General features: G+C 36.5%; 1 protein-coding gene across 1 annotated transcript in view; it reads right to left on the reverse strand.

The window, feature by feature from the left end:
- Nucleotides 1-19,102, reverse strand: part of LRP1B (LDL receptor related protein 1B) — a 1,140,323-nt gene that overhangs the window by 448,856 nt on the left and 672,365 nt on the right. Inside the window, exon 21 of the mRNA XM_063429375.1 lies at nucleotides 2,312-2,494. Coding sequence (XP_063285445.1) covers nucleotides 2,312-2,494 — 183 coding nt within the window. The remainder of the gene's footprint in view (nucleotides 1-2,311; nucleotides 2,495-19,102) is intronic.

The following is a 19,102-nucleotide window of genomic DNA, read 5'->3' on the forward strand; positions in this document are numbered from 1 at the left end:
GGAAAAAAATCATTTGGTGGAAACGAGAATTCTATTGCTGTTTAGACATGATGTTAATTAACATGAAACCAACATTTGTCAACTGTAGACTTAAAAAACATAGTCTATCGAAGTTTGACTGAATAAATAGTACGCTTGATTTTCTAGTCACAATTCTCAAACTGGCCCTTTTCTGTGAGCTCAAAATATCTTTTCCATTAAGATACATGATGAAGATCATCTCCAACAACTTAAAATTAGGAATACCAGTAACTAAACAGAGATCTTCTAGGAGTTCATGTCTAATTTGCCATATCTAGGTCAAAATACTATAAGTAGTGTTAAAATTAAATGTGTCTGATGCTTTGGTCTAAAGTGTGTCAACTATTTCAACAAAACAACTCATTTTTTATCTTAAACGTGAGGATGTCCAGCACGGTGTCCATAAAACACCAGGAAATACCTCTAATGGCTGTCTGGTAGATGGCCACTCGAGAAGGAATTAACCCTGCAATATAATTATTGCCGTTTCTCAGGAACTGCAATAATTAACATTGAAGGGTTAATGTAATATTGAAGGGTTTAGAAAACAGGGGCACTGCACTCAAGCAACTTCAATGAGCTAAAGTGGTCTAGGGGCCTATAGTGTCCTAATAAGTAAAGATGATCTCATTGTGGACATTTTTATATTTCTACTACAGTACCTTCCACCTAATAATACCCTCAGATTTTTCCTATTTTGTATTGCTATACAACTCTTTGTAACTATTTGAATTCAGAGCTTGAATGAGAAACCCAAAATAAATATTTTTTTTGTTCCAGGTAACCAATTTAGGACAGTCATTCCACAAGAATCTTGATAGCTGAATTCTAATGTTAATCAGAAAAAAAGTCATGATCAGTACTATATGGCATCTAGAATCTAGATATCATAATCTGATGTATTCTTTTTATAAGCACAGTGCTTGGATGATAGGAATGAGAGTACACTGAAGCACAGTATACAGAGCAGTTCTTTTGCAAAAGACTCATAAATGACTTTCTAAAACATACCTTGGCTTTCTCCGAACCACGTGAAATATTTACTCTATTTTAAGTATCACTAAAGAGGATATACATCTCAATTAAATTTCAACTTTATGGGATTATTACCAGCTGTTTCAGTTACAGCCAAGCAATTGTCAGGAAGAATTTATGTTTGTTTACTTCCTATTTTTCACAGGATATGTGCGAATGTAGCAATATCTCCGCTCATGCCTTGAGGCTTCCAGGTGCTGTATTTTCCAGATGGTACGCAAACTCAGCCATAGCATAACAGCGTAGTTTGCCTAACGCATTCAGTAAAATACTTAAACACTAAACAGTATGTCATTTCATGGTGAGTGGGTTCCTTTGATATAACTATGACCACACAATACATTCTCTGTCCCAGGAATATTTCCATGAATACTAGCTAGATTAAAGATATCAACATTATTAAAGTCATCTTTACATGTTACATATAAAAGCAAGGTGTCATTTTAACACTATGTAGAACAAAACAACTTGCACATTATCAATTAACATCTTACAAAATAAAATTAAACTCATTACAGTAAGTGAGAAAAGTAAGACTGCTATTGATGCTATTGATGATGAGTTACATTTAAGAAAGAAGATATTTCTAAAGAGTTCTCATGAAATTAAAAATAAAGGAAAGTGAAAGTGAAAAAAAGAGTTTAATTATGAAGAGGTACAGAGAAACTGTATTTACTGTTTCAGAATATTTTATTACAATGCACAATATTTTTCAGTATTAGACAAAGGTCACTGCATACAAACCATTATTACTGCAGAATAACCAAATAGTAAGTGGTCAACATTTAAGAACAGAGGGAAATCAGTGTCAGCTGAATAGAGGAATAAATTATATTGAAGTGCAATGCAGGTGAAGTTAGATATTCCAACTTTTAATAGTGGGAAATACATGGGAACAAACTTAGACGTGAATAGAACAGCTTGATCAAAATATTTGTCAGAAACCATTCCAGACCAAAAGACAAATTATTTATTCTGACCTCACTTACCATCAATTTAAAAAAATATATTTTGGGATTTGCATCTTGGTAATTAAAATAGAAAAAGCAAATTATATATATATATATATATATATATATATATATATATATATATATATATATATATCTGTAGACCCGCAAATGAGAAAATCAAATAGAGAGGGAGAGAGAGAGAGATGGACAGAGAGCATATGGACTGAGTTTTAAGCCATTTTGAATTAAGCTTCGAAGCCAGGTTTAACATTCTTTACCAATTGCATGCATAGTTTCCATACCTGTGTTTTTACATGTAAATTTTGTCTTAGCATCACACTGACGTAGAGTTCCCTTGCAGCCTCTCTCATCACTGCCATCTTCACAGTCTTTTTCCCCATCACACAGCCATAATTCAGGGATGCAATTTCCATCCGGGTGGCACTGGAATTGATTTCCTTCACAAACTACAGATGCAGGAGATGCTATAAAATAAAAGACACTTGTACTATTACCTAGACTGTGACAAATATCATTTATATCTACAGGATAATAAATCACAATCCCAGTTAATTTATTATTCTAATTCCTTTCCTGATAGGTATTCATTGACTAGTACTCACATATAATCCACACAGCATTAACGGATACTCTAAAAATGTATTTTATTTTATATTGTTAATTATATTATTCTATATTGTTAATGTTACAAATACATTATGTACTATGGTACTATCATTGACTCTGTGTAATTTTACACTTCTAAAAGCCAATCAATCAATCAATCAATCCATCCTACCATTTACATGTTGAAAGTTTAGCTTGCATTTATCTTAACTTATAATACATGCAATTAAGTTTATGTTTCTTTTAGTCATTGCAACCAATTGTAATCATGTCACAATTATTAAACTTCAATTTCATCAACTTACCATGAAAAGAGGTACCAAAGTAATTTTATTTTAAATTGATTTTCTATCACTTCCTCTACATGCCAACCTTTGCAATTAATGCATGTCAATTCTAAAGTATAAATGAATGTTCTGATCTTCATGCACATATGTAAATCTCCACATTAAATTTAATATTTAACATGTGCTTTTTAGCACTTCCTCTTCCATATCTCTTGCTTCTAGGACTTACTTATAAAACACACACGTATATATGTGTCTGTTTGATTGTATAACCATTGCAAACTTTATTATTTTATATTTCCTACTGGGTATGTAAATAACACTCAGCAACCTATGTTTTTAAGTTTTACTGCTTGTTAAGTCTATTTGCTTACTTGAAACTATAAACTGCTTAAAGCTCATGTTTTCCCTGCATGATGTTTGCTCCTGAGTATCTAAACTCATAATGTCATTAACTTCTTTTGTTCCATTTGAACAATTTTCCAATGCAGGTACACATCACAAAATGAAAAATAAATATATAGTATCATATACCATAATGTAGCCTCATTTAATGCTCAGTGAAATACACATTGAAAAAAAAGGACTTTGCATGACCAATATAAAATAAAAAACTACAAATTTGCCACCACAAATGAAATAAATAATAAATCAATGCCAAAAGTACTGTGCCATAAATAAATTGTTCATTATCTATCAGTAATACCCTTACATTTTACCTAAATGAGTAATGGTTATTGGACATACTGTCTGTGGCAAATGTGCCTATGCCACGAGCTCCTGGAGGAGCCTGCTAGCTCACCTCCTGCCAAAAGACTGCGGGCCGTATCCAAAGACCCCATTTTTCCCTCGGTGTCCCTGGTTCGGCACTTTCCCTTCTCTGGAATTGAACCGAATGCTAGCTCCTTGGCAGCCGTTCGCATAAATAAATGCATGAATGGTCCTCAGTGGCACAATCGCTATAGAACTAATTCCGGCAAGAGGACTTCGTGGTTCCTGGTCACCTCAGCGGCATAAGGTGACCTTGTGGTTCCCGGACAATTTGGTCTGGAGTTTTTAACCACTTTGTGACCTGCCAGCAGAGCACTTTTTGAAGGGAAGGTGCCTGAGACTAAGTTGAACAAACACACCCTGTATTGCGACTGCAGGAGCTCCTCAAAGTTGACCTGCCAAAGCACATATTGCTCTGGAACTATTTTGGGCATAGGACCACGTGTGAGGCCGGTCAGAACTTTGATATGGTGGCATTTCCCATATACTGCATGAATCTGAGCACTATTTGGACAACTTGGGCACTCAGATCAGGACTGTTTGGGGATGTATGATATGTAGAGTTATTATATGGTTATATGATGTTTTGGGGTACTTATGTTTATATGTTTTTATGTTTCTGTGTTTGGCTCTCTGTTCCTGGGAGATAGTTAGCTTACCGGTCATTAACTCAATTATCTCCCAGACTCAGAGATCTCTGGAAGGGGCTTGTATTGTATTGTTTGGAGACCCCTAAATAAACCAGTTCCTTTTCACCCTTCACTCAGTCTCGACTAGTGTTTGGGTGGACCAGCTATACAGCTATACTCTCTGCAGAAGAGCATAATCACTTAAAGCTGTATCCAGGATCCTGTTCCAGGGGGGAAGCAATGGCAAGACCCTGGCCAAGCTACGGTGGCAAGTGGTAGGAATGCTGCTGGTTTCCTGGTTCCCGCTAGTAAGCGATCCTTGGCGGAGGTACCCAACTGGGGTACAGGGAGCTCCACTATGCTGTCCAAATGGCCTAATGATGCCAAGTGGTCACTCTAAGTTAGAACAACTCAAAGGACTCTAGTAGTGCTATTGGAGAGACACCCTGTTGGCATTATGTATTGAGAATGGTATAAGCACTATTAGGGGCATTTGGTCAGTCTTCAAAGAATTGGGGAGACACTGACTCCCTTCATAATATGAGAACATGTAAATTGGGTCCAGTACTTTCTAATGGAAAATAAAAGCCCATATATGAGTGATCATAGTAAAGAAAAATCATACTCTCCATCACACACACTATTGATCCTAAGGTGCTAGAAAGTGGATTTGTTGAATCCTGCATGCTACATGGAGTATTGCAGTGACTGATATAAATTGTATTGTATATGTCAGTGGTTCCACGTACCAGGAGCATGCAATGCATACTGCTAACTTGAACAGTACAATTCTATCTTGACTCCTAAATCTGCGGCAGACTGAGGTGTCAAGATAGATTTCTTTTTGTTTATTTAATAGCTATGTTATTCTTTATTCTTGAAGTTGCAAGTTACTTATTATCCAAAAAATGCAAACGTTTAGCTTAACTGCTCAGTGTGAGTCAGTTACAATAGTTTTCAAATTTACAATAGACTTGCCTTTGGTGGTTTTTTGAGTCATCAGTAGACTTGCCACCATACAGACATCTCCTTTACTAATAACAATTCAACAAATCAATTCAAGTTTTAGTAGGTTGACCACTTAATTGTAACTGAACTATTATTTATTGCAATCTTCAAGTTACCTGTCTGCTATTAAGTGCTGAAAAATATGCTCTTATATAGTGCATCTTATGTAAGAGCATATAGTAGTACAACACAGCCCACTTTAATTGATCCCTAAATCCTTTGAAGTTTTCTTATGATTTTCCTGTTGAGATAGAGAGGCTGTTTACTACAATTTTTCTTATAAATTGTATTTTCACACTACATCAAAGCAAGATGTTATGATGAAAGGCTATACGACACCTTTATAAAGAAATTATATGGAGATACATATATTTATATTCTACTGAACATCTAAGGGCTTCACATCTACTAATATTTCTGCATTAAAATATCTTTACTAAATGATGATTACTGGAAGAATTTGAAAGGAAAGTTTGTTAATTGGCAATTAATTTAATTTATGGAAATTTTCCAAACTATGGAGATTGTGTTAAAAGTGCTATTTTATGTGACATAAAGTCTGTTCAGGATAATGTTGAACATTTTGTTTTTCTGTACTCTGTTGTATTTTAAAACAATGACTGTAGTAGAGGAGATTCTTTTGTGATATTAGTAATAAAATGGAATACGGACTTAGAAATGTAAACTGCAGATGAAATGCAAAGCCTTGATCTGCTTTAATTTCCTTTAAAAGGAGGAGATGTTTTGATATAGACATTATGGTTGTTATGATGCTTTTGAGCCATCGTTCTTGAACTGATAATCACGTTTTAAGTAAAGTATTAAAATCAAACTGCAATAACAGAAAGTGTCACATTGTGTTTCCTATTTACTGAAAAACATAAATGCTATTGTTACAGAAAAAAAATCAACATACTTAACCCTCTAAGAACTGAGTTATTTTTCAGGATTTTTGGTAAAACTGGACTAAGACAATTCATTTTTGTATGGTACACCTAAACAAAATATACATCATAACACATTTCTATGTATTCATTTAGTCTTGTAGAAAAATATAGAGATATTTTATAACGCAAATTATAAAAGTTAGATAATTCTCAATTTATTTTTACCAAAGCAGCTACTGTTATATTATATGCTATATATTGTAAAACCGCAACTGTGGTATGCCACTTTTATCATTGAGCGGAATATAATAAACAAGAAAGAGAAGGACAGAAATATTTATTTGTCTAATGTGTTTTATATTACATGTAACTGGTCACATAAAATACCGGATGGTGACCTATTGCATTTTTTTTAATAATGTGTTTTAAATGGAAGGATGAAGTGAGAATGCCAAAGGTATAAAAAAAAAAATGACAGGGACAGCAAAAATGTTAGGGTTTTATGTTTGCTTTTAAATTTGATATTGAACGTTCAACTCTCCCAAAAGGATAACAAATTCAGGAAAACAATTTAGAATGTAAGACTCCAGCTGCCAAAGAGTGTAGGATTTAAATCTGTTTACATTTCATATGCTGCTGAGTGCATCAATTAGCTTAAGAGTTGTGTAATGGTCTAATGATCAATACTTAGAATCATGCATTGGATGGGTTCATATCTTTAGAAAGGGTTAAACTTCATGGCTCGAGGGACACAAAATATCTTGTTTTCAGAGTCTTGCCTGAATGCTGATTCTTGCATGACAGCACACAAACCAGGTGATATAATATGTTTGGCATGTTTATCTAGAAATCTGATTTGCTTCATCTGTTTCATGCTCAGTCATAAAATCTCAAATATTTTTAAACATTGTATCAAATTCAATGGTCGGTCTTCTAAAGCTGTAACAATAAGAAATTGCAGGGGTTTATGTTTTCTTATGCGGTATCTATTACTTGCCTGTGATGCATTTTACAGTCCATTCAGCATCATTGTACATAAAAAACAATGGAGCCAAATATACTTTTTTTGATGTTCATTTAATGAAATGAAAACTACATCAAAAATGATTTGAGATGTAATTGTGTGATGGACAAATCGTGCAAGTATGGTTATGTTTTTACACATCTCACACAACTTTTAGAATTGTTCTTTATGGGTCCAAATATTTGTTCTTGTTAGTACTTGATTTTCTTTCCTTTCCTTTTATTTTATTTATACTGTTTATACGGCTAAAGTGTGGTATTGAATACAGGTGTTATCTGTACTTTTAAAATTAAATGTATAAAATTGTTAAGAATTTAAAATGAACATATGCTTAGAAATAAGAAACAAAAAGGATTCTTCACACTTCTGGCAATATTAGTAGGCAACTAGGACAACCCAGGCCAGAGTCTCTTCTTTCTGGTAGAGAATATAGTACAAGATAATAAAAGGGTTGCAGTGCCTTGTGGATGTCCTCCAGTCCAGATAACAGCCAGTACATATGTAAAATAAGGGGGTAGGAAACGCAATATAGTGTAGTATGTTCTTATATTCATGGAAGGAAAACATAGAAATGCATTTACAGTTTATTGGAGCTTCTGATCAGCTCCAAGCAATAGTACCTGAGTGGGTACACTTGATGTGTTTTGCCAAATACCAGGATTTAACAAGTGTTTACAGTCTGTAAACACTTTGATAAAGTCTGTTATTTGGCGAAAGGCATCAAGTGTGTTTTTATATTTTTATCTTTAATAAAAAGGGAATGCTTTTTCTGTACCCTGGATCCTTCTGATTTTATCAATAAAGGACTCCTGTAATATCCTTAGTGTGCATTATACCCCTTATGCTATCTGGAGTGAGCAAAACCTCTTTTTGCTCTCCTTCTGTGAGTACCTCTTCTTTTATTTAATTTTATATTGTTCTTATCAGTGAACACTGGCAGCTATTTTTATTATTTTATATAGAAACATAGAATGTGATGGCAGATAAGAACCATTCGGCCCATCTAGCACTTCCATTAGTCCCTGGCCTTATCTTATAGCTAGGATAGCCTTATGCCTATCCCACGCATGCTTAAACTCCCTCACTGTGTTAACCTCTACCACTTCAGCTGGAAGGATATTGCATGCATCTTCTACCCTCTCAGTAAAGTAATACTTCCTGATATTATTTTTAAACCTTTGTCCCTCTAATTTAAGACTATGTCCTCTTGTTGTGGTAGTTTTTCTTCTTTCAAATATAGTCTCCTGCTGTACTGTGTTGATTCCCTTTATGTATTTAAATGTTTCTATCATATCCCCGTCTCATATTATCCTGTAATCCATGAACCAGTTTAGTAGCCCTTCTCTAAACTCTCTCCAAAATATCAATATCCTTCTGGAGATACGGTCTCTAGTACTGCATACAATACTCCAAGTGAGGTCTCACCAGTGTTCTGTACAATGGCATGAGCACTTCCCTCTTTCTACTGCTAATACCTCTCCCTATACAACCAAGCATTCTGCTTCCATTTCCTGCTGCTCTATTACATTGTCTGACTACCTTTAAATCATCTGAAATAATTACCCCTAAATTGCTTTCCTTAGATGTTGAGGTTAGGACTATATCAAATATTCTGTACTCTGCCCTTGGGTTTTTACATCCAAGATGCATTGTCTTGCACTTATCCACATTAAATGTCAGCTGCCACAACTCTGACCATTTTTCTAGTTTACCTAAATTATTTGCCATTTGGCTTATCCTCCCTGTTACATATCTTAGTATCACCAGCAAAAAGACATACCTTACCATCAAGACCTTCTGCAATATCACTAATAAAAATATTAAAGAAAATCCAAGTAAAGATCCCTGAGGTACCCCACTGGTGACAAGACCATTCTTCGAATATACTCCATTGACTACAACCCTCTGTTGCCTGTCACTCAGCCACTGCCTTACCCATTCAACAATATTGAAATCCAAACTTGCGTTTATTGATAAGGAACAGTGTCAAATGCCTTATTGAAATCTAGGTAAGCAATGTCTACTGCACCACCCTGATCTATTATTTTAGTTACCCAATCAAAAAAATCAATAAGATTAGTTTGGCTTGATCTCCCTGAAGTAAACCCATGTTGTCTCTGATCTTGAAATCCATCAGTGATTTGCTGTTATCTATGCTGAGATTCCTACACATTCGCTATGGATTCTGACACACTTCCTGCCAAGACTCCACTGCACCAGTATATCTACAGCTATGGATCATAACGCCCAGGGGCTATTACTTGGAGCTGATCAGAAGCTTCAATCAACTGCTAGTGTGTTCCCATATTTCCTTCACAGAACATAAGAACATACTAAACTATATTGTGTGTCCTATCCTCTGATTTTACATATGTATGGACGATTATCTGGACAACCTGAAGGTGCTGTGATCCTTTTATCATCTTTAACTGTATGCATAGAAATGTATCATGATAATGATATCTGTACTCACTAGATTACTTATATTAGTCACCTGGAACTGAAAATCTGAATGTGAATCTGTAAAGCTTGAGAATAAATGTTTTAGCATATGATTAGTTAGCTTCAGATCCCCTGAGTACCAGAATGGCATATCTTAGCTGCCATTTTAATTGTATGCTGGTCACAAGATAGCAGTCTAAAGTGGAAGTGCTATGAGTAAACATAGATGGAGAGAAGCTAAAGTAAAAGCAATTGCTCTGCCTCTTTCTCCTCTTATTGCCCCTTTACCTATATACACAGTCCCTTAGCACGCACACATAGCCCTTCTCAACCACCAAATAACTTCTCGAAGGCCCTACACTCACCCACAAGGCAAGAGAAGCTTCTTATAAAAAGAACTGTCAGTCCATTTACTGATCATATACTCTTACATATTCATGCAATTAGTATACATATTATAATAAAAATGTTAGTGCAGTTAACCTTTTAGATAATAAATATTATAACAAATATTTTTTTTATAAATTTAAGGGGTCTGCTATTCATAGCTAGTAACCTCATTGTACAGTCTAAAACATTAAGCAAAGTGTTTACAGTTTGTTGAGAATGCAAGATTCTTGCATTTAATGAAATCAGAGTCTATTTGATCTGCAGTGATTAGTAACAGTTAAGATAGACTGAGTTCTAGTAAAATCCAGCAATTTTTCAGACTCTCAGGGGCAGATTCTACAACAATACCCTAAACGTATGTTACAGCACAGAGCCGGGAATTAAACCCTAGTGATTTCTAATAAGAATGGGGGATGTGGGAAAAATTGAATTTTTATCTCTGTATCTCTATTTTCAGCTGATAAAATGTTTTTTAAATGTCCAATACATTTATTATCTTTTTAACCTCTGATATCCCACATAAGAACCCATTATGAAGTTACCCAATAAATAGTTGCAAGTGATTTCTGAACATCATAATGCAAAGAAATGACCAATGTAATGCTTAATAAGTGCCCTCCTTTATTACATCCATTAAAATGTCTGGAATATAATATATAAATGCATGATCACATATCTGCTGCATTCCTGCTGGGGTAATGAGGAAGAAAATATTGCAGTGAGTGGGGACGGTGGATAAAAGGGATGTGTGCACCTGTGTGTCTCTGTCTTTGACTAAGTGTGTCTTTATGTGCATGTTGCTGTGAATGGTTATGTGTGACTCTGTTAGTGCTTACGTGAATGTATCTGTATCTCTTTGCATGTGTCTCAATATTTCTGTGTGTGTGTCTATCTGTATTTGAATTTGTCTGCATGATTTTGACTACGTCTATTTCTATGTCGCTGTTTTTGCATGACTGTGTCTGTACATGTGTTTGTGTATACATACGTGTCCCTATATGTTCATGAGTGTATCTGTGTATGTCAATTTTTTTCTGTTAATGTGTATGTTCCTATATGTTCATTGGTGTGTATATGTGTGTCTATGTACCTCTCTTTGTATGAGTGTGCATGTGTCTGTGCATAAATGTGTCTACGTTTCTATGTAGGTGTGCCTTTATACTATATGTCTATGTGTTTGCTTTTGAGAATTTGGTTTTTATGTTTAAAGTGAAAGGAACAGGAAATAGACTGCAGTCAGATAGGTTGTTAAAGGAGGACTCAGATATAAAAAAAGACAATACTTTGAGGGTTGAGTCAAGGGCAGGAACCGATGTTTAGAGGAGAGGACAGACATTGTTTTGGGCTCAAGCACCATTTACTTTTCTAACCTAGCAATTTATCTGATTTCTGTGATTATTACCTAAAGTATAAATACATACAATTAAAAACATGTATCACAGCAACCACAAAATAGACTCAAAGCATTCATAGTCTACAATGATTCATTGTGGTAGCAATTTCTGTTCCCATCAATGATCTACAAAGATTCATTACGAAAATAATCTCTATTACCATTCAAGGATTCCTTGTAATTATTATGATCTATGGTATCATCCTTGATTTATAAAGATGTCTTATGATAATGATTTATATCCTCATTCTTGATCTATAAAGAATCCTTGCACTAAAAATCTCTCTTGCTGTTATTGATCTATAAATGTTCCTGGAGAAATAACCTTTGTTCCTCAAAGATGACGAACACTTCTCATATGACTTCTATTCTTATATTTAGCATTTTGCCTATATTTGAATGCAATACATTTATTTCTTAATGCATTTAACTAATTAAAATGTTTTATATTATTTAAATGAATAAATAAATAAAACAAATCTTAGGTAGTTAACTGACTTTAGTTATTGACACTCTCAGATAAGGAATTAAAATGAAATAGCCAAATTATTTTTAATAAATAAATAATGTAGAAATATATATAGCTTAGTGAGTAGCTTTAAATGATAAGTTAAAAGGAGTATTGGTGCATTAGGGGCAGTAATGGGTAGTTTACGAGCAGTCGGGGGTTTAGGGTCAGTAGTGGGAGCTTAAGGGATGCAGTGGGAGCTAAGACAGTGTGCTGATGAGTTAGGTGTAGTGGAGAGTGGTTAGAAGCTTTAGTGGGGATAACACAGTAGTGGGGGTTAAGAACTGTAGTGTAGGTTTAGGTGGTGTAGTGGGGGTTTAGGGGCAGTAGTGGAGGGTTAGGGGTATAGTGCGGGTTAGGGAGTGTAGTGGGGTGTTACAGGAAGTAGTGGGGTTAATAGCAGTAGTGTGGGGTTAATAGAAGTAGTGTGGGGTTAGCGGCAGTAATGGGAGGTTAAAGGGTCAAGTGGGGTATTAGGTGGGCTAGTGAAGGGTTAAGTGAGGTAGTAGAGGTTTGTGATTGAAGTGGGGGTTTAGGTGGAGTAGTGGAGGTTAGAGACCCATTTGGGGGTTAGCTGGTGTAGTGGGGAATATAAGGGGGCGGGGGGCTTTAATACAAAAATAAAAAGTGAAATGCAGTTTCTTTACAAATCCCTGAGGCTTACCTCTGGCCAGGGAGTGAATAATCTTGTCATATACTAAATGTAGGAATGCATTTTTCTATTTTTTTCATATACTTCATTGAAAAAAAAACAAACCTTTTCCTTTCAAAACTCGATGAAAGGATTACTGTATTAAAAATAGAGATGACAGTTGTAAAAACATACTCATACATTTAAGATACGGGAACACTCAAATTGTAAACAATTATTTACTTTTACCCATCAAAAAAAGATGCCGCAATAGTTCAAAAACATAAAAGTTTCACATTGCCAAAATGCATAATTTTATAACATGACAGAAGGCTTCATATTTGCTTAACTCTCTCTTTACTAGAACTCCACAGCAGCACATTAACACAGAGAAAATCAACCAATCATAAAAAAGTTAGATACAATAAAACTCCCCTCCCCACAAATAACTCACTCTTTCTTTTTTGCTCCACTCCAGCACAGGTCAGAGTACCACTGCCTCCTGCTTGTATGTGGGTTGCTGTGGGTTTGTGATTTACTTGCTATTTTATGCTGAATTATTTGCCTGTCATTGTGTGTCCCTTGTATTGTTCCTTAGCCTATATATTTATCTGTTCTTTTCTTATTGCCTTATAGTATTTATTACCATGTGTTTGATTGGTTGTGAGTCTTGTAACTTTTCCTTTCCTGGCCCTTATATACATCTGTTCCTTTCTCCTGCTCTTAGTGGGTTCCTCTGATTTTTTTTTTAATTACTTTCTTGTATCTTTATTGATTCATACTTATTGGTATAGTTTGCCTATAGTTGCAAATAATTCTTGTGCACTTTCTGGTCACTATTTCTATCCTTTCTCACCTCCCTATCTTACCTTTTACCATTGTGCTATTTTTGGGGGTGGATTACCCCCTGGGTCTCCAATTTCTGGCTGTCCCCTTGTGTTTCTAGGGCTTAGGGACCTTGGGAGGTTTCTTCCTGCCTCCTCTGGCTTCCCCGAGCACGGGGATTGCGGAGAATCGTCTCCGGCGGTCCCTTGAGTATTTGTGGCGGCCATCTTTGATCTCGTGCACTTGCGCAAGATCCTGGCGGCCATCTTTACTTTCCCCATCTCTGCAATGGCAATGTCGCCGAGCCATGATGGCCTATTTTTGCCGCAGCTTGTGGGCCTACCGGCAGGAGGAGAAAGTGTTTCTTTCTGCAACTAATCTCATCCCAATCTCGGCCCCCCTCTGCAGGGCAGACCTTAGGAGGTCTGGAAAGACGGGGGGGTAGCTTTATTCCCTCCTACCCCTGGTGCTGCAGAGGACTTGCTGTAGAGCAGTGCTGTGCTGTATTGTTCATTAGGCAGCTGTAGATGGGCCTATATTATTCTTCGGTTTATTCCTCTCATCACTACCCCCGCAGGGGCAGGGACGTATTAGCCGCGAGGCAAACAAGGCATTTGCCTTGGGCGGCATTTTCCAGGGGGCGGCAAAAAAAGCCGCCCCCAAATGCCCAGGGCAAATGCCTTGTTAGCCTTGCGGCTAACCGACATGCCGAAATGGGCTGATGGGCGGGCGGGAGGCTGGCGAGGGAGCACTTCCCCTGAGCTCTCTGCTCAGCTCCCTCACGCGCCGCCCACAGAGTGAGGCTGGGAGCCGGAAGATGACGTCCTATTCCGGCTCCCAGCCTCACACTGCGGGTGGCGCGCGAGGGAGGTGAGCAGAGAGCTCAGAGGAAGTGCTCCCTCGCCAGCCGCCCGCCCATCAGTGCTGCCCAGCAGCCACTGGACCACCAGGGAAAGGGAGAACCACCCCCCAGCATTCCCAAAGGTAAGGAGGCTGGGGGGGTTAAATAAAAAAAAAGAGAAGTGAGTATTAATGTGAGTGAGTGAGTGAGTGTGTGTGTGACTGTGTGTCTGTTAGTGTGTGTGTCTGTTAGTGTGTGTCTGACTGTGTGTGTCTGTTAGTGTGTGTGTCTGTTAGTGTGTGCCTGACTGTGTGTGTCTGTTAGTGTGTGTGTGTGTCTGTTAGTGTGTGTGTCTGTTAGTGTGTGTGTGTGTGTGTGTGTGTGTGTGTGTGTTAGTGTGTGTGTCTGGCTGTGTGTGTCTGTTAGTGTGTGTGTGTGTCTGACTGTGTGTCCGACTGTGTGTGTCTGTTAGTGTGTGTGTATCAGACTGTGTGTCCGACTGTGTGTGTCTGTTAGTGTGTGTGCGTCTGACTGTGTGTGTGTTAGTGTGTGTGTGTGTCTGTTAGCAAGTGTGTGTTTATGTTAGCTAGTGTATGCGTATCTGTCACTGAATGTGTGTGTATTTAGAAGGCGGGGCAGGGGGGAAGGGTTGGGTGGGGGTGGCACACGCAGGGGGGGGGTGTCTGAGTTTTGTCCTGCCTAGGACAGCACAAAACCAAGATACACCACTGCACAGGGGTACACTTTTATGACTTAGATTTTACACTATATACGCGGTAACTATTTTACTCCTGTCATTTCTATTTATTTTCTATTTATTTTTGTTTTACTTCATCTATATTGATGTAAATGTAGTTGTCATTTTCTGTCTGCCTTAATTTGTTGTTTATTTATTTATTTCCTGTCATTTTTATTTTCCTCTTATATCTACATACTTTCCTTTATTTCAGTTATATATATTTTTTTTATTTTTTTTTACTATCTTTATATTATTATTTTTTTTGTGCTTGGTTTTGGTACCTTGTTTTTTCCCCCCATTCGGGTCTTCGAGAGACCTCTCCTCTGGCCTCCTCCAATTTCCCGGGCTCTTGAGGACCTCAAGGTAGCTGGCTGCTATCTTGGATCGCGTGCATTGGTGCGAGGTCCCGGCAGCGATTATTTTTCTGCTTCTTAGACTACGGGTTGCTTTGACTCGTAATGCTGCTTCCTTATTAGAGGGTGAGCCACGCTCAATACTCAGCCCGATGCTGACAGTCTGCTTCATATCAGTTTCTCTGTTTACCCTACAGTTTACGTCAATACATGATTCTTATTTTCATTAGTAGGCGGTGAGCCCCTCTCATTCTCTCAGCCCTACACAGTTAAAGAAACACTATAGTCACCTAAATTACTTTAGCTAAATAAAGCAATTTTAGTGTATAGATCATTCCCCTGCAATTTCACTGCTCAATTCACTGTCATTTAGGAGTTAAATCACTTTGTTTAGGTTTATGCAGCCCTAGCCACACCTCCCCTGGCTATGATTGATAGAGCCTGCATGAAAAAAAAAAACTGGTTTAACTTTCAAACAGATGTAATTTACCTTAAATAATTGTATCTCAATCTCTAAATTGAACTTTAATCACCACCAGCTCTTGCGGGGTCTATCAAGCTATTAACATAGCAGGGGATAAGAAAATCTTAATTAAACAGAACTTGCAATAAAGAAAGCCTAAATAGAGCTCTCTTTACAGGAAGTGTTTATGGAAGGCTGTGCAAGTCGCATGCAGGGAGGTGTGACTAGGGTTCATAAACAAAGGGATTTAACTCCTAAATGGCAGAGGATTGAGCAGTGAGGCTGCAGGGGCATGTTATATACACCAAAACTGCTTCATTAAGCTAAAGTTGTTCAGGTGACTATAGTGTCCCTTTAAGTTTGAAATTTCCTCTCGGGTGGATGACATTGCTGAACTCATTATTTCCAAGGACTTATGTTACACTGCATTGTTTTCTTCTGTTTCTTACCCTGTATTGTCGCAGCTTGAAATAGGAAGTTATGTGTGGGGAGGGGAGTTTTATTGTATCTAACCTTTTTATGATTGGTTGATTTTCTCTGTGTTAATGTGTTGCTGTGGAGTTCTAGTAAAGAGAGACTTAAGCAAATATTCATCTCCTGTTATTAATAAAATTAAGATTATAGGTACACTAAAGCTAGCATAATTTACAATTATGTGTCACTAGTGATCTGATTCACAACATTAATCAAAACAGATCATTAATTTTAACATGCTGATAAAACACATAAACATTTAAGCATCTTAACGGCCAGAAGCCATTATATCCAAATCAGAAGTGTTACATGCACACTAATCATTTCACGCATCACAGATTGCATATCGATAATTAAATATTTTCTGAATCAATACATTTATCATATATTAGCTAGAAGATCACAAGACTTTAAGTGGAGCATTGCTTGAACATTTCAAACATTTAGATAGCAGTGTTGTTAAGTTAAACTTTTTATGTTAATTGGTGAATTGTTATGATATAACGTGTTGGTTACACACTCCATATTGTAAATAGCATTCGGTAAGGTTGCAATGTCAGAAATGCTTTCAAATGCAGAAAACTGAGTTGCTCGCAAGATCATCTCTATCAGGAGGAGACTGATTTTTGAACACCAGAGAAAGGAAAGAATGATAATAAACTGTATTTTGTATTTTAACCCCTTAAAGACAGAAGCAATTGCCCAAGTCTTGAGCAAAAACAAAGCTTTGACTTTAACCCCGCAGTGACCAGACCGCTTTTCAATTTTCTTACAGTTAAGAACCAGGGCTGTTTTTACATTTCTGTGGTGTTTGTGTTTAGCTGTAATTTTTCTCTTGCTAATTTACTGTGCCCACACATATTATATACCGTTTTTCTTGCCATTAAATGGTCTTTCTAAAGATACCATTATTTTCATAATATCATATAATTTACTATAAAACAATTATGAAATACGATGAAAAAACTAATTTTTTGAACTTTAACCCCCAAAATATGTTACACATCTTCAATCACAAAAAAACATTGATGCTAAATAGTTTCTAAATTTTGTCCTGAGCTTAGAAATACCCAATGTTAACATGTTCTTAGCTTCTTTTGGAAAGTTAGAAGGCTATAAGTACAAGTAGCACTTTGCTACTTCCAAACCATTTTTATTTCAAAATTAACGAATGTTATATTGTAACACTGATATATGTCAGGAATCCCTGAATAACCCTTCACCTGTATATATTTTTTAAAAGAAGACAATCTAAGGAGTATTTTGACTCTTTTCATGCAAACATTTTACCACCAATCTATGCCAAATTAAAAAAAAAATAATAATAATTGGTGATTTTTTTGACACACATAGCAATTTCAGAATACGTGTACTGAGAACTTTAAGGGTTACTTTCAAAGAACACTCCAATATGTGTTCAGGAACATTTCCTGAGTACATTGATACCACCCATGTACAGGTATGTTTGGTTCTCTGTGGGCTAAAATACCTTATTTGGAGGGTGCGCATTCCAGTTTTTGAACATTTGCAATACCTTGGGTTGTCTTCTTTTGCAAATGGTATGCCATCATGGGGGTAATTCACATTCCTGGTCTACTATATGCTCTCAAAGGCAACAATCAATGTGAAAAAACGGCCTTATATTTGACCCTGTAACTTTAAAAAACACTACAAAACCTGTACATGGGAGGCACTGTTATGCTCAGGAGACTTAGCTATACACAAATATTAGTGTTTCAAAACAGTAAAACGTATTACAACAATGATATCATCAGTGAAAGTGCCGTTTGTGTGTGAAAAATGCAAAAAACTTAACTTTCACTGACAATATCATCGCTGTGATATGTTTTACTGTTTTAAAACACTAAACACTAATATTTGTGTTCAGCAAAGTCTACCGAGTAAAACAATAGTACAAGTTTTAGGGTGTCTTGGAAAGTTACAGGGTTAAATATAGTGCTAGCAAATTAAATTCTCTGGACTTTTGGCCTGGGTTGTTAGGCAGGTCCCCCAAATTGCAATCAATAAAATTACTTAATTATGTAAAAATGCACGTAGAATTTAAATATAGGCACTCAGCACAGGCAGAGTATTGGAAGCCTGTCTGGGGGAGAAATCACCCAGTGGCCCGGCAGTGAGGGGGTGTATATAATAATGAATACGCACTCTCAGGACTTTGTTAAGTAAATAAATGAGAATTCATTCCAAGAAGAGGTACTACATCAAATCCGATCGACGTTTCGACCTGTTTAATAAAAAAGCTCTCTCTCTTCTCTCTCTCCTCGCTCTCTCTCTCTTTCTCTCTCTCTATATATATATATATATGATGAGTTGCATTAACAATGAAACAGCTGTCCATGAGTGGTTCACTGGTTTTGCATCTTTTCCTATATTGTGTTTCAAGCAGTTGTATACAGCAAACACAGATTAAAAGGAATCCATGTTTAAAATGGAATGAGGCAAAAAACGTGATTCTTTGCTAAACTAATTTGCATATGCCCACCCAGAATCCTTTGTGGTTGTAACATTGCTGCAAATTTGGGATTTCTGTGGGAAAAGCAAGTCTTATGGCTTGACTGGTGTGCAGATTTTTGATTAACATTGTATTAATTATATATATAGAGATGCACTCTCAGGACTTTGTTAAGTAAATAAATGAGAATTTATTCCAAGAAGAAGTACTACATCAAATCCGATTGACGTTTCGAGGGAGAGAGCGAGAGAGAGAGAGAGCACTTTTTTTTGTTAAAGGGGCACTCTAGACCCCTAAAGCACTTTAGCTTGTTGAAAAACTTTATGTG

The sequence above is a fragment of the Pelobates fuscus genome, chromosome 8 (genome assembly GCF_036172605.1).
Source record: "Pelobates fuscus isolate aPelFus1 chromosome 8, aPelFus1.pri, whole genome shotgun sequence".
NCBI classification, from domain to species: Eukaryota; Metazoa; Chordata; class Amphibia; order Anura; family Pelobatidae; genus Pelobates; species Pelobates fuscus.